Source organism: Sardina pilchardus, chromosome 24 (genome assembly GCF_963854185.1).
Source record: "Sardina pilchardus chromosome 24, fSarPil1.1, whole genome shotgun sequence".
Taxonomy (NCBI): Eukaryota; Metazoa; Chordata; class Actinopteri; order Clupeiformes; family Clupeidae; genus Sardina; species Sardina pilchardus.
This window is the reverse complement of record NC_085017.1, coordinates 28,535,268-28,558,271: the sequence shown is the minus strand read 5'-3', so window position 1 is coordinate 28,558,271 and position 23,004 is coordinate 28,535,268. Positions and strand designations below refer to the sequence as shown.

The following is a 23,004-nucleotide window of genomic DNA, read 5'->3' as shown; positions in this document are numbered from 1 at the left end:
AATGCTATTTTTGGCGTTATTTGGTCTCGCCATACCGGTTTCACTTTTCACTCGCTTGTGATGCGCGCTGTGTGTTGAACTATGCAAGCTTTCTATGCAAGCATTTTTTTGCCAGTCACGGTAATGTTATCAAGATGGGAAAATTTATCAATTAGATTACACGTTTCTGAAAAAACTAGCGCCCTTAGTGACGTTGTTATTATTAACGCCATTATTCCCATCACTGTTTAAATCTGAATTGAAGGAAATACTCTCCCCCAAAACTGCAGTAATATGGCTAAAATGCGGAAAATGAGGTTGGCTATTTACATTTGAAAGGGGCAGGATATGTGTAGACAACACACAAACAACATCTTATCTTATCTAGGATATTGAAGCCAACCCCCCCCCCCCCCCCCCCCCCAACCTCCAATCTCAAAGTCATGTGATTTCAAGGAATAGAGACATTTGACCTTATCTTCATAGGCTACTCAAAGCAACCCACAGCGAACGCTCACTTGCTGCTTTGCGTTACAAGGACACAGACTCTTGAGACGAGAATCATTACTCAGGTATAAACTTGATTCTTAACTTTTTACACATTTACAAGTTTTAATGTTTTTTGCCCACTTAGAGGCGACGTTTGTTAATTAAGTGGTAGTATTACATACATATTAGGACATCCTCAGATGTCAGAGTCCCAGATAGTCAAATCAGATTGGCAGATAGCAGACTGCTGCTACAGTATCATATAATTATTTATTTAATAATTATACATTATTTATAACTAGTCATGAATAATAATAATAAAATACATGAAAATGATGGCTGAAGTATTACTGAATAAGGGAAAAAATACTTTAGACCAATGGTGGCAAAATATTGGGGCTTTTTGTCGGCAACTCGCCAGAGAACCTCTGTCGTGTTTATAGAATTCCACCGTCAGATAAAAAAGGGTCAGGAAAATCTGTCAGATTTCATCAGGAAGTCTCATCAGGTATCTGACATCAGCAGTAGTGGGTAGAGTGCTGAGAATCTATACTCAGTACAATTACACCCTTAACTTTACTTTGACAATGCTGTCCTTCAGAAATTGAATTTTGCCATTTCCTCTGCCAAAGCATTTGTCTGGACTGAGCCCCTTACAGTTGTAACAGGGACCCTAGATAGATAGATAGATAGATAGATAGATAGATACTTTATTGATAGCACAAGATGGAGGCAAAAAATAATCTTTAACTTCAATGGGTTGGGAGTGGCCAAGGAGTGGGGCCAGCAAAAGCAGCCCCCAGCCAGAACTGTCTGTTTCATTTTTAATATGGCTGAGGACATGGCCATTCCTATGTCATAATTGAGTTAGGAATGGGTAGACAGAGCAGCACCCAACAGAAGTCTCTCTGATAGCTGCTAAATAAACCTGCGTGAAGCTGGCCCCCCATGTTATTATTTTTTTTTTTAAAAACACTGCCATTTGTTTGTGCTACGTTTGTGCCGGTTTGTGCCGTAAAAATGATCGTTTGTGCTGTTAAGGGTTTTAAGTCATTCAACTTTACTTTTTCTGGCCAGTGACGTCACTCAGCCCCCCATACCTGTCCAAATTTCCCCAAAATAGTCTCAATCGTTTGTGCTACGTTTGTGCTGATTTGTGCCGTTAAAAGTAACATTTGTATTATGTTTTTTAAGCTATTCCACTTTATTTGTTACACGCATGACGTCACCCAGCCCCCCCATCAATGTCCAAATCTTGGAAAAATGGTCTCAATCGTTTGTGCTACATTTGTGCACAAACGAAACATGCAAGAAACATTGTGCTACTATGTTTTCTACGTTATTATGGTTTATGTTTTACTTGCGTGACGTCACCAGCCCCCCATCAATGTCCAAAACTCCCAAAAATGGTCTCAATCGTTTTTGCTACGTTTGTGCTGATTTGTGCCATGAAAAATAACATTTGTGCAGCTATGCTTTTTAATTTATCACGCTTTGTTACAGGTGTGACGTCATTGCTATGCTTTTTCGTAGCCTATTAGAGTTATTTACCTCCGCCAAGGAGGTATATGTTTTCATAGGGGACCACCGTTTGTCTGTCTGTCTGTCTGTTTGTTAAGATAAGTAACTTAAAAAGTAATGGATGGATTTCGATGAAATTTTCAGGGAAGGTCGGACATGACCCAAGTAAAAAATGATTAATCTGCCTGTTTTATTTTGAATCTCCCCTGGAAACTTTCCATATGTTTTTTTGGGGGATTGCCAAACAAAACGTTTAAGAACCAGTGATCTAAGCCACTCTCAGACACAGACCTGCCAACCTTGACGAATTGTTTTAGTAGCACCTCAAGCCAGAGAAAAAAAATGCTGACCCTGGTACTCAGCCAAAAACAGGCATAGTCAAACATGTAAGACTAGAAAAGCACTCAGGGAGCGCAGCCAAGCGAATGCACAACCGTCTATTGGATCAAGACGGTGATAAGGATCAATCCCAAAAAACTTATCTTTTCTTCTTTTCTGAAAATGTCATCAAAATCCATCCAAAACTTTGAGTTATCATGCAAACAAACAAACAAACCTCCTTGGTGGAAGTAAGAAGCCTTATACTAGCTAAATTTGGGATAGTTGACTCATCTTTCTCATATATCATTATAAATCTACATCTGATCCAATGTGTTCCTGAAAATGCAAACTGAAGTCTGAATCTGAAGTCTGAATCTGGTGTATAGAGAGCCGAAGTCCCGCCCCTTCCGATTGCCTCCATGGGACCTATCTTTGGATTTTTTTTCAATGGCAGTCAATGGAGAAATATAAATGATTTTCTGGTCCCGATTGTCTTGTGCCTTGAATTACCCATATGATGTTTGTCAATTTTAATGACAATTTTTCATGTAAAGACATTTGAAAAGTATGTCGTAACTAGTGAATTACAACATTGTGAAAGATCGTGTTTCCAACGACTACAAACACATCAGTCGCGTTAGTGACGTTAGACCAATTCACAGCCACGGGCGCCAGCAACAGGTCTTATTTGAGCTTCCCCCTTGCCGATGAAAATATCATGAGTCAGAGGATTAAACACATCAGATAAGTTGTATTTCATTCATAGACTGTACAAACACTACTGTTAAGTGACTTAGCTGGCAGCAAGATGTAACCGTTAACTAGCATAATAGCTAGCTGACTAGCCAGCCTCTCGTTTGCTAGTTGGTGGCTCAGTTGGTGACGTGCATCGTTTGAGACGAGAAATGTAGTCCACTGAACGGATTCGCACAAAACTTAGATAACTTTTAAAGTCTAATGAAAAACAGAACTTTATTAATGTGAAAAATTATCTTTTAAATTCCCACACATCATATGTGAAATGCACGGTCCAACTCGAACGGGACCAAAAAATAATTGTTATCTCTCCATTGACTCCCATGCATAAAAAATCGTAAAATAGGTCCCATAGACCGGAAGTAGAAGGGCGTGACTTCGGCTCTCTATGGGCATCTGTTGTTGGAAGTGTGCAGGTTATCCCACAATAGCCTCCTCCCCAATAGATGTTTTTGATTTGTTTATGTGTTTGAAAATGCATTCAGTGTCCAATTATTACTTGCTGATTGATGCTTTATTGCTTTGATAGAAAACTAAATCAAACACACAAACAAATGAAACACCTTTTTCTGAGCAGCTCAAAATATTTGGCCTTGGAACGGCCTCCACTCCTTGAGCACCTCTCGATTATGAATTCACACCGAGCCTCATGGCCTTAAAGTGGCAGGCACCCAATTAGCCATTTTCACGTGATGTCAGCAGCTGGGTATCAGTTCGTCCAGTATCAGTAATATGCAGTCATAACGTCATTTAACTTTACTCTCAAATCAAGGCAGCTACGAGAGCAATGAACATAACGTTAGTCCTAACGTTAGGAGACCCCTGCTATACACAGCAGCAACTTCAGCTAGCTAACATGTTAGCACCGAAGATCAAGTTGGTTTGATGTTGGACATTCGGATAGGGGAGCGCCGGGTCGATTGAGACATGGGGCAATTGAGACACAGCGATTTTCTCGAAAACCATGCAAGCTTGAGCCGTCAGATTTTGACACTACGTCTAGCACATAACACCTACCAATCCTGGCAAAGCTTGTGAAATTACGTCACGCCATTCAAAAGTTATTAGTGGGAACCGGTTTTCGTCTACGGTAAGTAAAATCTTACATGCGGTAGTTTTTTTGTGATCAAAAGTTGTATTTTGGGTGCCAATATGATCAAACAACAGATGAATTCGTACTTAAACAGGCCCTAAAGTATGCAATGTCATAGTTTTGAAGTTTAGAGGCAAAACAGGTTTAAGTGTCAGTAGTCGCTGGAGGTTCAATTGGTACAGCTGTTTAAATGTCCCTAACGCTAACCCCGGAAGTGGCCACATTACACGATCAATATCTGTATAAATCACCGAATTAATAACTGTTTTGCGATGAACAACAACTGATTTGAGTTAACAACAACTTGTTTGAATGAACAACATATATGTTGAATGAACAAAACATGTTTATGACATGAATCCACAGATATTCAGCGAAGTGAGGGAAACAAATATTACATGCGGTAGATTTTTTTTTGTGATCAGAAGTTACGCACGGGACAAAAATATTTGTTTGACCTAGTTATATTGCGAGAAATTATGTGAAATTTTCGGGATGACGAATACACTAGTTTGTTGTCCGATATGCTTCATAAAAACGTGAGTAAGGTCAGTAGTTTCTGTTTAAAACATGCTGTATTAATTGCCCCTCCTATGTGTCTCAAACGACACGCATAGGTGGGGCATTTGCGACAAATGTCAACATACGTTCAAAGTTTGAAAACAGCGCAATCATCCAACATATGTGTTAACTTACACTTGTAACTAAGACACAACACATATGAGTTGTTGATCACATAATACAAATGTTTGTGTACATAACGTAATCTTTGAAAAGATCGTTTAACTGAAAAGTGTCTCAATTGACCCGGCGCTCCCCTACTCAAGGAAAGACCGTTCCTTATCTTGAATCTCGAATATCCAACATCAAACCAACTTGATCTTCGGTGAAGCTAGCTGAAGTTGCTGCTATATATTAAGGATTAGGCTACTGACTTCACTCTCAAATCAAGGCAGCTACGTGACGGCAATGATCACCAACGATAATAAGGAAAATGAAGATAATAAATACACGTGAAATATTAATTCTTACCTCAAAAACTGTAACTGTATCACCATAGCTTTTGCTTACGCCGGATGAACTGATACCCCGCATAGCTTAAAACGGAAAGTGTCTGACGTTAGCGTGAAAAGGGTGAATTAGACTTGCACAGCACCAATACAATGTAATGACATGAAAGATAGCTCTAATGGTTTAGCTCACAGGTGGCCTATCATTAAGTTAATTGTAAATAGTAATTGACCCTTCCAGAAGTCCCACCCTCGGTAGCTGTCAAGCTTTGCACCCCTATTAAATTGGAGGAGAATCGGGATTTTTGAATCAAATGTCATTTACACAGACATCGTCTCGTAGCGACCTATATCTGTCCTCTGTCAAATACAGTTCCATTTTCAACAAAACCGTTCATGAGTTATTTAAGCAAAAGTCGAATGTACGTATTGTTTCATTGGTTCCTCCTGGCCAGTACGAATAAAACAGGCGAGGGGGCAAAACTAGCATACATTTTAAGCTATAAACTTCCCATAACTTCAATACTTGACAACATTATGATTGGCACTTCAAATAGGTATAATTATGACCGCCGCTAGCGTAGCTAGCGAAGCGGTCATATAGTTGTTGTCAAAGTTTTTTTTTTTTTTTTTATTCTTTTTTCCCGTAATTTTTCGTCAACGATTCCCGGGACACAGTAACACCGGAGCGCATGAAACTTGGTGGGCATGTAGCCCCAGTAGAGTTCTATGGAAAATGTTCGTTTCGTCCCCGGGGGTCACTCCACCCCCGCGCTGCCCCCGCCTGAAGCCCAAAAATGACAGTTTTTCCTACATAACTACCTGAACCGTGGCACCGAGGATGACAAAATGTTTATGGTATGTTGTTCTCTAGAGCTTGCATCAACTTAGCTTATAACCAGTCATTTGTGATTTGCCCCCCCATCGTAAAAATTTAAAATGCAATGTAATATTGCTTTAATTGCCCCTATCTTCAGATGAGATGTTATGAACTGCACCAAATTTCATGTGTATGATTAACCTGACACCCTCTGGGAGTATGCCAAGTTTTGTGGAATTTCATCCATGGGGGGCTATAAAATAAATGGATTTATGTGTACATTCAGGACTGTATACCCATCGGCCAGTAGATGGTGGTATTATCTGGAGTCTAAATTCCCCCCTGGGGATTTCAAAAACTGTTCCAAACATCTCAATCTCTGCTAGTTTTTGTCCTAGAAACATATAAGTGACACCATTAGAAACCTTTAATCAACTAGTTTCCAAATATGTTTTAAAAGAGAATGGTTGCTCTGGGTGCAACAAACATGCAGGAACACACACACACACACACACACACACACACACACACACACACACACACACACACACACACACACACACACACACACACACATAAATACACACACACGCACACGCATACCTACACACACACGCACCACTACATACACACATGTACATAAAACATTATACAAACACATGCACAAACACGCCCACACGCATGCACACATACACCCTTGCACACACACACACACACACCTACACACACACACACACATGCACACACACATCTTTGAGTACATTTTGTGAGACCACCGGAGCTGAGAAGTGAGTGTGTGTGTGATGTACTATAGTGTGTGGGTGCGTTTCTGTGTGCCCATCTGTGTGTTCGCATGTGTGTATATGTGTGTATGTGCATGTTCTGTGTGTGTTCTCTTTCTTTCTCTCTCTCTCTCTCTCTCTCTCTCTCTCGCTCTCTCTCTCTGTGTCTGTGTTATCTGTGTGTATTCTGTGTGTGTTCTCTCTTTCTCTCTCTCTCTCTCTGGGTGTGCCTGTGTGTGTGTGTGTGTGTGTGTGTGTGTGTGTGTGTGTGTGTGTGTGTGTGTGTGTGTGCGAGTGTGTGTGTGTGAGTGTGTGCCTGTGTATGTATGTTTGTGTGTGTGTGTGTGTGTGCACACGCGCGCATGTGAGTGTGTGTGTGTGTGTGTGTTATCTGATATTGGAGTGACAGTGACGGCAGAGAACACAGTGAACATATACTCAGAGACACATTAAACACAAACACAAGCAGACACACACTCACACTAGACAGAGAAGCACTCATACACAAAAGCAAGCGCACACATGCACACACTCATTTACATACATAAAAGTTGCAGTAGGGATGGAGTAGGCGATGGAAACACAAGCGTGATTGATATTTGCGGAGAGAATGTGCAGGACTGAGCGGCGGTCATATTGTGTATCGCTTTGCGGTACATCTAGTTTTAGACACGTTGCTGACGGGCTATACATACGTCTTGTTGAATGTCGGAACTTTTTGCTGCCATCGTGAAGCGAATCTCGCGGTTATGGAAATGTCACACAATATGCAAATTTTTATAGTTAGAGAAATATGTGCTCCAAACTAAACCATGTTTATATAGTTCAACATGTTATTTCACCGTGATTTTATGTGTTTGGGGGCACCACACATCCAAATAAATGCCCTTGATAGTGAACAGGCTATGCCGTCTCCATAGGTTAACATGGCATGGAAAGCTTGCCAGGCCTTGCTTGCCTAATTACGGTTTGCTAAGCCACGATTAATTAGCCTGTGGCGATTTTCGGGAGTGGCTTTGGAAGGGTCAATTGTATCTGTTCTGTGCCATTTCATTTTTGTTTGATATCAACTTATAATAAGAGCGTAAGTAATAATAACCAATAATATAAATGAAAAAACATAACCATTATAATTAGATGGCCTTGATAAATGATGCCAATGTGTATATCAAAACCAATTGTAAAATGCCTTACTAAAACGAATAATTTCTCCATATACAGTGGCATCCCACACAGACATAGAGGAAGACTGCACCATGCCACTGAAAGGTGGGTACACAATACACATATGATGTTTGTAAAGTGTATTTGTGTGTAATGTGTAATGCATCAACACGGGAACATGTGGTGTTGGTCAATGACATCAATGACATCAACAACAGAAACACATTGGCCCAATCCCAATGTCCGGACTCACAGACTTTGGTGCGCGTTCTCGCGAAATTTGTAGGGCTGTCCCAATGTCGAATAACAACGGGTGTGAGGGTTTGAGTACACACTTATCAACCTCTTTCCGTGAGTCTGGATCGGTGCAAGGGAATTACCCTAGGAAAGTTTAGGGAAACTTTCTTGTCATGGACTCATTAATAAGCATTAAAGTATTGAAATTCCTTGTCAAACATAATAATATATATTTTTTAATATATATATATTAGGGCCGGGACTTTAACGCGTTAATTACGATTAATTAATTACACAAACATTAATGCGTTAAAAAAATTGACGCATTTTAATCGTATGCCTATTTGTTTTTGCACCGCGGAACGTTTCTCACTGGATGAGTTTCAGACGGACCGATTATACTGGCGCACCAAGTAACGTGCATGAGTTCGGTTCAGACAAAACAAACCACAGTGGCACAGTGAACATGAACAAAGAAGCTGATGTGACCGCGTTGGTTGGCCCCGATGGGAAATGTTGTTACAAAAAACGAACGGATGGAAGCGTTGATAAGAGCATGGTTGTGTGCAACAAAGAATTCGCTTATCACCGCAGGTATCACCTCAGTGCAAAACATAAAGCAGCTAGCGTGGACAAAGTATTGTGACACTCCAGACACTTGAGGGAAACCTCTGAGCTTTATTTATTAAACAAATAGCAACCGAGTTGCTGTTACAGCCACAACTCACGCTTATAACAGTAATCCACCGCACCTAATTCCATGTCCAACTTCCATAGACCTAAAAGAAACTTCACACTCAGAACCGCATACAAGCACACACGCACACACGTAAACTCCACCCCCCAGTTCCCCTTAAAGGGACACAACAGTTTCATGAACTCAACTCAAGGTAACAGGTGACACACAATTAACAGGATATCACAGTAGTTTACAGAAGGTCTACCTATCTATAGGCTACCTGAATTTCTGAAAATGTACTATTTCTAAATATGGTATTGCTACACTTTATGGCAAAAATTGCACTGGTCTGTTGGACTTATTAATAAACAATATTTTTGTTGCTTAAGCTTAGGCCTATGTATTCAGTCATTATCCAATAGTAGGCTATACTAAAAATCCATGTGAAAAAAAAATACTTCTCACTGTTCTCAGGTCATATATTTATATGCGATTAATTTCGATTAATTAATTACAAAGCCTCTAATTAATTAGATTCATTTTTTTAATCGAGTCCCAGCCCTAATATATATATATATATATATATATATATATATATATATAAATATATATAAATTAGGGCCGGGACTTTAACACATTAATTAAGATTAATTAATTACACAAAAATGAACACGTAAAAAAAATTTTACGCATTCTATGCGCATTTATTTTGCACCGTGGAACGTTTCTTACTGGATGAGTTTCAGACGGACCGACTATACTAGAGCACCAACTAACGCGCATGAGTTCGGTCAGAGAATGTCTAATATTAAGGGGAGAACCAAAGATCGTATAGTTACGAAGATGAATCATAAAGGGGGTTTTCAATGGAATGAAATGGTGCCCACTTCCGCCTCCAATCTGGGCGTGATCAGTGACGAGTAATCGGTTTAGACCAGTGTAGAAGCAGCAGAAGCAGTGAGCCGTTGATAACAGGTGGCCTGCGCAAAGCGCAATTAGCGGAGACAGGTCAGGTCAGGAGGGACAGGTCGTGAACAAAGTTATTTTTCTATGTATTTATCACGCTGGAAAATATGATTTCAATGTGGGAATGTTAGAAAGACGTGTGCCTTGTAGAATATGGGTTTGTTACTTGCATTGCTGAATGTAGGGCTAAGGGAATGGTCATAATCCGAGATAAGGTTTATTTCTCCCGTTTGCCTCCTAAATGGGTAACCGGAATTAGCCCTTTTCACGTGATGTCAGACGAAGCGTTGCTGGGTATCCTCCGTCATGTCCAGCCGCCAAATACTACAGAAGAAGAAGAAGAAGTATTCATGGGTTTCATCAGGTCCCTTTCCACAGGTGTATACAATCAAGCACCTTGATTATCAATGCAGACTGCATGGTGCTTGATTGTATACACCTGTGGAAAGGGACCTGATGAAACCCATGAATACTTCTTCTTCTTCTGTAGTATTTGGCGGCTGGACATGCCGGAGGATACCCAGCAACGCTTCGTCTGACATCACCGTGAAAAGGGCTAATTGACCCTCATATGAGTCGTCTCGCTTTATAAACCGTCTCTGGGGAGAACGACCACTCGCTGAATACTTCCGCATGGTACTGCAACTAGAGGGCAATCGCGAGCAAGTGGAGAATGACAGGAGGTGAATGGAGTTTCTTCAAAAATCCACTTTTCTCTGGATATATTTTTTTGTGTAGAAATCAGAATATTGCATGTGAAAGGGGGGTCAAGGAAAATACACACGGCTAAGTATTAGATTTTTTTAAGTCCCTGAATTGCTCTAAAAAGCCTTTCAAACGTGTCAATGACGTCATTCATTAGCAGGGTGCTAGTGTGTTATGGGCAACAACGACCAAGCCTGTGAGAAACCAAAGGGCCATAAATAATTGTTCATTCAACTTTCGACCTATAACCCATATTGAGCTTGCAGAAACTAAAATCCAATCTTCAATTTTTTTAATGACAATCAGGTGAAACAGACCAATTTAGCTCTCTAGCCCCATAGACCCCCATTGTTTGATCACTTGCTCGTGATCGCCCCTAGTGGAACTACAACAGGAACTGCAGGTACAATGCAGGTACAATGGAATTAATAGTGAGTGGACCGGCTCTCCATAAATGGGCTCTGGTTCGGTTCAGACAAAGATCCTTAAGGCGGAGCAAGATACTTCATGAGAAGCCACTTCCTGGAACCCGAATCGCAAGAAGGGGGGGTCAAAATCCCCCTTTATGCAGAGCAGAGGCAGCAACTGTTCCATTGAAGTCTATGGACATAGATCAGAATGTCATGTATATGCTAAGATCTTGGTTCTCTAGAGTTAGGAATGTGAATTTTGGGCACGGTTTCATGACCCTCAACACCTTCTAACCACTTCAGGTAAATTTTTTGCATTTTTGAGCATTCCAGTCTGGAGAAAATCAACTTTATATCAGGTGTGCCCCTCTTGTGTATACTGCTGATGTTGGCCGGTTGCTACGTACGCTCTACCTTGACAACACATTAGCCAGCCAGCTGAACCAAATCCTGATTTGTGCTAATGACGATCAGATGGCGCTGGGGTAACTTAATGAGAGCAGCGACATATTTCCATTATTCCATTGATGTTTTTATTTAATTCCTTGAAAGTGTACATGCTTTGCGTGTGTTATTTTCCATATTAGAATTAACTAGAAAATGTAATTCCATGGAAGGAATTACCATTGCATGTAAATGCAAAAAGGTTGCTGACTGTGTAAAACATTGTATTAGGCCTATAGTTAAAAAGACATCTAGGCTACACAGAATAGATAAATAACAATAACCCAATTACAATTCCACTGAAATTACTTGGAAAGTCACATTTAAAAAGTGATTTATGAAAATGCATCAAAATTGTGGAAATAGGCTATTTTGGAAAATAACTCTTCATTTATTAGAATTTAAAAGACTGAAATGAAGTTGCCTACTTAAAACGAGTTTCAAGAGCTGACACTTTAGTAGCCTACAGTGACGACTGGTAGGATAGCTTACATAGCCTTCATATCTACACTAATGCAGGTTAAAAGTAGGTGATAGGCTATACATTTAGACACTATTGGAATACGGAATACAATCTCAAACAACGCCAAAATTAACGATGATGCAGCAACAGGTAGGATATCTAGCAAATGCAACATTAGCTTACAGTAGGATATTTTATGTAGGCTACACATATTACAGGATGAGCTAATATGTTCTTCGAAGTGTTTCCAGGTGTGTGATTGTCCTAATAGGAATGTACAACTAGAAATGCAATTCCAAGGAATTACCAGTGCATGAAAATGCAAAAATAGATAGATAATGTAGATATGGTTACTAAGATGTAGCTAGGGTAAACATGGTGGTTGCATAGTTTACAGAGAGTTGATAGTGTGAAGGTAGACAGTAGATGAAACATTCCAGTTCTAACTTAACTAATGATTTATATTCATGTTAAAATGTTGATTAGCTAACTTAGCTAATGATTTCTAGCAGTTATGCTAAAAATGCTAATTATGCTAGCAATGCTAACTTTACTAACAATGCTAACCAGGTTGATTAGCTAACTTATCCGATGATTTCTAGCAGTAATGCTAAAAATGCTAACTATGCTAACAATGCTAAATTTGCTAACAATGCTAACCAGTTTGATTAGCTAACTTAGTTAATGATTTTTTGCAGTTATGCTAACAATGCTAACCATGCTAACTAGCTCACTTGCTAGTGAGGACTTTTATTTTGAAACATTTGTTGCTAGGGTATCCATGGTGGCCACTATCAGGAAACAAGAAGTTACTGCAGTATAATCATGTTGGTTGCTATGGAAACGGTCATAAACACTTAATTTTAATGGTTGCTATGTTGGTTGCTAGGTACATGGAGGTTTCATGTAGTTTACCGGAGGCATAGTGGATGATAACTGACAGTTGGAATGGTTGAACAGTTCAATAGTTGAGTAGTTTCAATGGTTAAATGATTTAATAGTGTATTATTGCAGTGAGGACTTTTATTTTGAAACAGTTGTGGACAGAGGAAGTAGTGAAACAGGATCTGTAGTCTTAATGAGATTGTATGCTTAAAGCCTTAGACAGAAGGTGCCTCTCATATAGCGTTTACGTGTCTTCTCTCGCTCCTCGATCCTCACTGATCTACATAAAGAATGATGGAGCGGCAACAATGGGATAGTCTAGCCCTTCTTCTATCTTTCTTTATGTAGATCAGTGAGGAGCGAGGAGTGAGGGAGGACATATAAACGCTGCTTGAGAGGCACCCACAGTAAATACTTTAAAAGTTGTATGTAGATAGTCTAATTAATGTTGATAGACAGAATGTTTAATGGATGTTGATAGGCAGATTGTTTAGTAGATATTGATTGACAGTTTAATGGGTGGATGAGTGAATGGTCTGAAGAAGATGAATGGATAGAAGGTTGGATGGAATGTGCCTTATATTCTTGTTAAGAGAGACACTGATACAGCTCTGTGAGAGTAGTTGATACAGGTGTAATCAATTTAACTGGCTAGTCTTAAGAGAGCCAGAGAGACAGAGTAAATAATTTAAAAGTTGAATGTAGATAGTCTAATTAATGTTGATAGACAGAGAGTTTAATGGATGTTGATAGGCAGATTGTTTAATAGATGTTGATAGACAGTTTAATGGGTGGATGAGTGAATGGTCTGAAGAAGATGAATGGATAGAAAGTTGGATGGAATGTGCCTTATATTCTTGTAGAGTGGAGAGACACAGCTCTCTACTGAGAGTGGTGGATACAGATACAGGTGTAATCAATTTAACTGGCTAGTCTTAAGATCCAGAGTGTATCCTTAAAGCCTGAGACAGAGTAGATTGTTTAAAAGTTGAATGTAGATCGTCTAATTGATGTTGATAGGCAGACTGTTTAGAATGGGTGGATGAGTGAATGGTTTGAAGAAGATGAATGGATAGAAAGTTGGATGGAATTAGGAAGACTTATGTTGATACAGGGGAACAGAAAATGTAGTCTCAAGAGAGCCAGTGTATGTAGCCTGAGAGAGAGAGAGAGCTGCTGCACCTGGACTGGCCACCTGGCGTAACATTCTAATTGCTGCCGTGATGTCATAATGAGCAATGTTAAGTCTATGGGGAAATTTTTAATAGTTTTTAATTCATAGTTTAAAAAGTATAAAAGTTACAAAGTTGAAAAATATATTCCACAGGTCTCCTAAGTAAGACCTACGTAGCAAAGTTTGAATCAAGTTTCTACGTTAAACGGTTCAAGCTGAATTGCGAGCGTTAGAAGAAGAAGTGGAACTAGAGAAAGCAATTCCAGGGAATTACGAGTGCATGAAAACGTAAACATTTCTGTTCAATAAAGTATTGTTAGATAATGTTTCAAATATCATTCAAGCACAAAGATAGAGGTGAAGTAGAGAAAAGGTTGATGGAAATCATAGTTGATGACAATGAACAGTTGGAATGGGCAAAAAGTTAAACAGTTCAGGGGCCGGTTGCACCAACATGCTTACGCCCGGTCTTAAGCTACGTCGGTCCTAACTCAGCGTTCTAAGTCCAACCTGATAGATACGCCAGTTGCACCATCTAGGCTTAAGCATTCTTTTCGCTAAGACCGGGCGTAGATCTTACGCCTACTCAGTAGTAGGCGTAAGTTCTTAAGACCAACATTTGAGCACTTCTCACAGTCGTTTCTACAGCACAAACTACATTGTTATTATTCCCATAGGCTACTCGCTTGTTGGTCAGCTAGCATTCGTTTTAGGTTGACACTTCGCTACGCCAGCCTGGCAATCATTTAGTGCGGCTTTCGGTATCATTCACGAATTAAAAACCTTTATTAACAGCTTATTGTACATTCCTAATAGGGATTACCATAGGCTACACTTGGAAACATTTGAAGATGCATAGGTAGGCTATCTAGCCCGCCCTACAATTACGTTTAGTGCATAAAAATAAACCGTGTAAGCTAACGTTACATTTGTTAGATAATTGCCTACCTGTTACGGCATTCCTAGCACAACGTGGCTGGTTGGCTGACGTTAGGCCTATTCCGTATTCCATGGGTCTAGCTCTTTACATAACATAAACTTTTTACTTGCATTTTACAGTGCAGATAACGCTTCTACCAGTTAGTGTTGTTCTGCCACAGCCTATTGGTAGCCTTATCTCTGAAAGGATAAAGCTATAATGCGTCTCCTTTGCTTATTCTTGACATAATGAGAAGGAACTAGGCTACAGTAATTGTTACGTTATTTATTTAGCGAGTTAAATAGGTGCCACGCATTAGGCATTAGGCTACATGTCATTCACTTTAACAGCGGTTTCCTCCGAACAGGGGACGTGATTGACAGCAGATAGAGTTCTAATCTTTAAAACAGGCAAGTTGTCATTGTTCCGTAGGCATTCACATGGACGCGCATCGCTAAGACCGGGCGTAGTTAAGACCAGGCGCAAGTTCTGCTGGTGCAACCGACTTTAGTTGAATTCTAAGGACTGGTCTTAACAAAGACCAACTTAGCAGTTAGGACCAGACTTAGTAAAGACCAGTTGGTGCAACCGGCCCCAGTAGTTTAAATAGTTGAATTAATTAATAGTGAATTATTCTAGTGAGGACTTTTATTTTGAAACAGCTGTGGGCAGAGAAAACTGTTGGTGGGATACGTAGCTGATGACAACTGTAATTCGGAATGGCTAAATGGTTAAATAGTTGCATAGTTTAAATAGTTAAATTATTAAATACGGATTTATGGCACTGATGACTTATTTTGAAACAGTTGTGGGCAGAGGAAATATGTGGTGGAAGTCATAGTTGAAGACAACTGGCAGTTAAAATGGCTGAACAGTTGATTAATTGATCAGTTTAAATGTTTATTCTTTAATTATGAATAATTGTAGTAAGGACTTTCATTAAGACACAGTTTCAGGCAGTAGAAACAGTTGGAGGGCGTCATAGTTGATGAAAACGGACAGTTGGAATAGCCAAACAGTTAAATAGTTGAGTAGTTTAAATAGTTGAATTAATTAATAGTGAATTTAGTTTCAGGCAGTAGAAACAGTTGGAGGGAGTCATAGCTGATGAAAACGGACAGTTGGAATAGCCAAACAGTTAAATAGTTGAGTAGTTTAAATAGTTGAATTAATTAATAGTGAATTTAGTTTCAGGCAGTAGAAACAGTTGGAGGGATTCATAGTTGATGAAAACGGACAGTTGGAATAGCCAAACAGTTAAATAGTTGAGTAGTTTAAATAGTTAGTTGATGAAAACAGACAGTTGGAATAGCCAAACAGTTAAATAGTTGAGTAGTTTAAACAGTTGATGACAACTGACAGTTAAAATGGCTGAACAGTTAAATAGTTGAGTAGCCTAGTTTAAATGGTTGAACGATTTGATAGTGGGCACAGGGAACAGTTGAGCAGGATCTGTGGTCTTATTAGAGCCAGCCTGAGAGAGAGAGAGTTCTGGCATACAGTAGGATTCTAGAAGCCTGAGAGTTCTGGCATAGGATTCTAAAAGCCTGGGAGAGAGAGTTCTAGCATAGGATTCTAATTCGGAATTGTGATGTCACAATCACAATGTTAAGTCTATGGGGAAATTTTGATAGTTTTAATTAAATAGTTTAAAAAGTTTAAAAGTTTCAAAGTTGAAAAAAACAAAGCTGAAGTCACCTAAGTGAGATCTACGCAACACAGTTTGAATGAAGTTTCAAAGTTAAACCGTTGAAGCCGCATTAAACGCGTAAAAAGCGTTAGAAGAAGTTTAATAAGAACAAGATCTGTAGTCTTATTATTTTGAAACAGTTGGAGGGAGTCATAGTTGATGAAAACTGACAGATGGAATAGCCAAACAGTTAAATAGTTGAGTAGTTTAAATAGTTGAATCAATTAATAGTGAATTTAGTTTGAGGGAGTCATAGTTGATGAAACTGACAGATGGAATAGCTAAACAGTTAAATAGTTTAGTAGTTTAAATAGTTGAATTAATTAATAGTGCATTTAGTTTCAGGCAGCAGAAAAAGTTGGAGGGAGTCATAGTTGATGAAAACGGACAGTTGGAATAGCCAAACAGTTAAATAGTTGAGTAGTTTAAATAGTTGAATTAATTAATAGTGAATTTAGTTTCAGGCAGTAGAAACAGTTGGAGGGAGTCAAAGTTGATGAAAACGGACAGTTGGAATAGCAACAGTTAAACTGTTGAGTATAAATAGTTGAGTAGTTTAAATAGTTGATGACAACTGACAGTTAAAATGGCTGAACAGTTAAATAGTTGAGTAGTTTAAATGGTTGAACGATTTGATGGTGAATTATGGTAGTGAGGATTTTTATTTTGAAACAGTTTTGGGCACAGGGAACCGTTGAACAGGACCTGTAGTCTTATCAGAGCCAGCCTGAGAGAGAGAGAGAGTTCTGGCATACAGTAGGATTCTAGAAGCCTGAGAGTTCTGGCATAGGATTCTAAAAGCCTGGGAGAGAGATTTCTGGCATAGGATTCTAATCGGTGATGTCATAATCATAATGTTAAGTCTATGGGGAAATTTTGATAGTTTTAATTAAATAGTTTAAAAAGTATAAAAGTTACAAAGTTGAAAAATACAAAGCCCAAGTCACCGAAGTAAGATCTACGCGACACAGTTTGAATGAAGTTTCAAAGTTAAACCGTTGAAGCCGCATTAAAAGCACAAAAAGCGTTGAAGAATAATAATAAGAATAGTTGGAAGAACAATAGAGTGCATTTTTCATGCACTCTAATAATAACTAGAGATGTAATTCCAAGGAAATTACGAGTGCATGAAAATGCAAAAATTATGAGGACTTTTATTTTGAAACAGTTGTGGGCAGAGGAAACAGTTGAACAGGATATGTTGTCTTAAGAGAGCCAGAAAGCCTGAGACAGAGAGTTGCTGCCAGGTGGCTTTGAACACCTGGCTTAAGATTCTAATTGCTTAACGACTTCATTGTGATGTCATAATCCAATGTTAAATCTATGGGAGAAAAAATGTTTTTAAAAATTCATATAAAATAAACGATAAAGTTTTCAAAGATGAAATTTACATAGCTGAAGTCACCTAAGTCAGACCTACGCAGTGCAGTTTGAATGAAGTTTCTACGTGAAATGGTTGAAGCTGAATTGAACGCACAAAAAGCGTTAGAAGAATATCGCCGAAAATAATAAGAAGATGTCGGATAACAGTAGAGTGCATTTGCATGCACTCTAATAATAAGAAACCTAGGAAGAACAATATAGTGCATTTTCATGCACTATAATAAGCTGTTAACAAAGGTTTTTAATTTGTGAATGATAAGAATTCAGACCTGTTCAGAGTGTCAGAATTTACTTTTCTCACAAAGTTCTGGTTTAATCTCAGGTTTAAATCATTTAACTTTACATCAATGCTTTAGGCATGTGAAATTAGAGATGTTTAATTTGGGTGAAAATATGAGTAGAAATAGAACAACATGATTAAGGGTTGTGCCAAATGGTAGAAGGAAAGCCAATCAGTAGGTAGCTCCTCACAGGTGTGTGGATCTAATGTACCCATACAGGGAGCACATATTGAGGGGGGAGGGGGGACCCATAATGGATGGGATTATCCAAGGGGGTTATGCAACGTTTAAATGTATGTTGAATGTGCTCATTAAGTTGTTTTGTTTAGTTGTTGTTTTTTGTTTATGCTTCTCAATGGTAGGCCTACTACGTGCTATGTTACAGTATGACGAGGAATGTCTGAAATAGGAAAGGTGAAACTACTAACTTGGAACTGTAGGGGAATGGGTAGCCTTAAAAAAATTAAGCAAGTCATGGACAGAATCAAACTGCTCCAAGCGAAAATAATCTTTTTACAGGAAACACACATGACAACAAGTGACACAATAAGGATTCAGAGGAGATGGCAGGGTAGGGTGTTTTCATGTTGCTATGCCTCAAATGCTAGAGGGGTAATGATACTGGTTCATAGAACCATCCCCCTACAAGTTGAAAAAATAACAAAAGACCCAGCAGGTAGATTTATTATAATCCAAGGAGTTTTATTTGGAGGAAAAGTTAATTTAATTAATGTATATGGCCCTAATGAAGATAGTCCTATTTTTTTCAGAGATTTGTTTCTCTCAATTTCTGCTTTACCAGGGCAACATATTTTGGCAGGTGACACGAACTGTACATTGGACCCAGTGAAAGATCGCTCAACAGGCACTGACGCTACTCATGTGAAGTCTAGGAAATTGATAAATTACTTTATGAAAGACTTAAATATGTTGGATATTTGGAGACATCTAAATCCTAGTTCTTTGGCTTATTCATGTTACTCTGGGAAGTATCAAACGTATTCACGTATTGATTACTTTTTAGTATCAGCATCATTGCTCTCCAATATTGTAGATTGCAAGTATCATACTGTAGTTATTTCTGATCATGCTGCAGTATCATTAACATATATGGATAATAAAATAATGAATAATTCCCCTAAATGGCGTTTGCAGACGGGATGGCTACAAGATCCTTTATTCTTAGAGTTTTTGGGTAAGCAAATAGATCTCTATTTTGAGACTAATACATCTGAAACTTCAGCCTGCATAAGATGGGAAGCTTTCAAAGCCTTTATTAGAGGCCAAATTATTGGATTTTGTAGCGCAAAGTCCAAACAATCTAGGAAGGAAATTAAACAATTGGAGAGACAAATCAGTGAATTAGAAGAGCATATATATCAGAATAGGGTGGGAAATAAAGATGAACACAATAAATTGCTCCTCCTAAGGGCCCAATACAATGAAAGGTCAGCAGATAGAGCGGCTGCAAAAATAATGAAACTAAAGCAAAATTTTTACGAACATGGAGACAAAGCAGGAAAACTTCTTGCTTGGCAGATAAAAAAAAGGCAAGAGGAGTGTGCCATTATTACAATTGAAAAGCCATCAGGAAATATTATAGATCCAGTAGAGATAAATGAGGCATTCAGAGGTTATTATGAAAAGTTATATAGCTCTGAATGCCCTCCTAGCAATGACCTACAGACACAATTTTTAGATTGTCTTGATTTGCCTCAGGTTTTAGAAGAAGATCAGATGAATCTAGAAAAGGGAATAATTGTAGAAGAAATATCAGCAGCTATTGATGCAATGACATCAGGGAAAACACCAGGTCCAGATGGGCTTCCCATAGACATTTATAAAAAATTCGAAGAGAAACTGATAAAACCTTTTTTAGATATGTTGGTAGAGGCATTTGAAATGGGCCTTCTTCCAGCATCAATGAGGCAAGCCTTAATCACACTATTACCAAAGCCAGGGAAAAGTAACACAAAATGTGAAAATATGCGTCCAATAAGTCTCCTTAATTCAGACATTAAAATACTGTGTAAAGTTTTAGCAAGGAGATTAGAAGTAGTGTTGCCTAAACTAATTGGAGAGGATCAAAATGGCTTTATTAAAAGTAGACAAGGATTTCATAATGTGAGAAGGCTTCTCAACATCCTTCATTACCAACAGAACAGTCGTGACACTGCTATCTTGTCGCTTGATGCAGAGAAGGCCTTCGATAGGGTCGAGTGGCCCTATTTGTCTGCACTTTTGGTTAAATTTGGTTTTGGGGAGAAATTTTGCAAGTGGGTTAAGATTCTCTCTAATAATTTAGTAGCTGAGGTTCTTACGAACAATATGGTGTCTAAGCCCTTCAATATATCCAGGGGTTGTCAGCAAGGATCGCCTCTCTCTCCTCTCCTTTTTGCAATTTCTATAGAACCTTTTGCGGTTGCAGTTAGAAAGCATACAGGCATAGTTGGTGTCACTGTTGGCCAGGTGGAACACAAAATTGCTTTATTTGCAGATGACGTCCTTATTTTTCTAAAAAATCTTAGTTATTCTATTCCTGCTCTGCTAGAGCTTATTGGATCATTTGGGAAGATATCTGGGTACAAGATTAATACTTCAAAAAGTATGCTAATGCTATTAGATAATAATGATAGAGTACAGCTGCAAAATGATTCTGCCGTTTTTAATTTAACTGATAGTTTTACGTATTTGGGAATAAAAATAGTACCTAAAGTTGAGAACATTGTCTCTGCAAATTATGAATCCCTTTTTGAAAATATTTCTAGCTCTATTGAAAGATGGACATCTCTACCCATTTCCTTAATTGGTCGCATAAATGTCTTGAAAATGAACGTCTTACCCAAACTGTTATATTTATTTCAGAATATTCCTTTGCCACCTCCAAAACATCTTTTCCTAAGACTTAATAAACTATTCACTAACTACATATGGAATAACAAACGACCCAGACTTCGCCTTTCACTTCTATACTTGCCATATGATAGAGGGGGGCTTAAGTGCCCCAATGTTCAATGGTATTATTGGGCTGCTCAGCTCAGAACTATTATGTTCTATTTCTCTTCCCAAGGTACCCCATCTTGGGTCAATATGGAATCAGTTGCAGCTATGCCTGGCCTGCCATTAAGCCTATACTTATATTCTGCTGATCTCAAAGTCCTCAGGAAGAAATGTTCTAACCCAATAGTTCTTAATATGATTAATGTTTGGTATGAGGTCAGGAGATATTTTGGAATGCCCAATAACCTTTCTTGTTATAGCCCCATCTGGGGTAATACAAACTTTAAGGCAGGACGGCTTGATGCAGGCTTTAAGATGTGGGCAGATAAAGGGATCAAGTCAATAGCAGATTTATACTCTTCTAATAAGCTCATGTCCTTTGAGGAGATAGCTAATTCATTTGATATACCTAAAAATCATTTCTTCAAATATTTGCAAATAAGAAATTTTGTTTTTGTGTCTCAAAAGAACTCTTTAGAGATGCCAATACTGCACAGCTTAGAAAAGGAAATGGTAAAAGGTTGTTATAATAGAGGTTTAATTTCACAGTTTTATGGAATTTTAGTATCAGGATCACAAGAGTCATCACTTAATAGATTAGAAGCCTGGAGGAAAGATCTAAAAGAAGACCTGTCTATGGATGATTGGATGGTGGCATGTAGGGAAGCTCAAACTCAAACTGTAAGTGTAAGACTGAAACTGTTACAATATAAGTGGTTGATGCGTACCTATATAACTCCAGCTATTCTACATAAGTACAATGAGAATATTCCTGATACCTGCATTAAATGTAGCAAATTCAAAGGTGATCTTTATCACTGCATATGGGAGTGTGAACATATATTTACCTTCTGGAAGGGGGTAAAGGACATGATCAAAAGAATAATAAATATTAGCTTAACGTTATCAGCAAAATCATTTGTTCTACATTTGTACCCTCTTGAACTATCAATGAGAAAAAGGGAATATATTTTCATTGATATGTGCTTGTTACAAGCAAAACGCTTAATTGCTCTATTTTGGAAAAATACAAAAGCCCCAAGTATAGAAGACTGGCTAAAAGAAATGGCAATGAATATGGCTATGGAAAAAATAACATATATAGTGAAAGGTAAATATAGGAAATTTGAGGAGATCTGGAATCCACTCTTAACCTTTCTGGAAGATGTGGGAGGTAATGGGGGGTCTGATGTAAGTGAAAACTAATGCCACCTGAGAAGCTATTTTTATTTTTATTTTTATTATTATTATTATTATTATTATTATATTTGTTTTTCATGTTGTTGTTATAGTAATCGTCTTTTCTGTTAATTAGTTTTTATCTTTGTTGCATCATTCATGTAATCCTTCTGTGTTAAAATATTCAACTGTATGTAATGAATACATGTAAAAAAAGTAATAAAAAACATTTGGGAAAAAAAAAAAAAAATTTGTGAATGATGCCGAAAGTTTTAAATGATTGCCTGGCTGGCAAGTCCTATAGCTGAAACGACTAGCTTGCTAACAAACAAACGTGAAAATGCTAGCAATGCAGTTTGTATTAGAAAGACTGTTGTAAGTAGGCTTGAACCTAAGTGGTGCAACTAGTTGCTTGTAACTTAGTAACTTGCGTGTCATAAATACAGTGTTTACGTTGACGTTAGGTTAGATTGTTGTTGATAACGTTACCGAGAGAAAACCGGTTACTGTAAACAAATCAAGTAAGGAGTAGCAGGAGATAACGTCCTGGTACAGCAGTGGCATGTTTTCATAGTTGTTACAGCCTGGTGCAGCGGTGGCATTTGGATCAAAGATCCTTGATTACTGACAGCTGAGCACTGACGTAACAATTAA

The 23,004-nt window shown here is 38.4% G+C and overlaps 1 protein-coding gene across 1 annotated transcript in view; it reads left to right on the top strand.

Annotated features, from left to right (window-relative positions):
- Positions 1 to 509: 509 nt before the first annotated feature.
- Positions 510 to 23,004, top strand: part of LOC134072609 (GTPase IMAP family member 9-like) — an 81,873-nt gene continuing 59,378 nt past the window's right edge. Inside the window, exons 1-2 of the mRNA XM_062529382.1 lie at positions 510 to 551; positions 7,993 to 8,040. Coding sequence (XP_062385366.1) covers positions 8,028 to 8,040 — 13 coding nt within the window. The 5' untranslated portion in view covers positions 510 to 551; positions 7,993 to 8,027. The remainder of the gene's footprint in view (positions 552 to 7,992; positions 8,041 to 23,004) is intronic.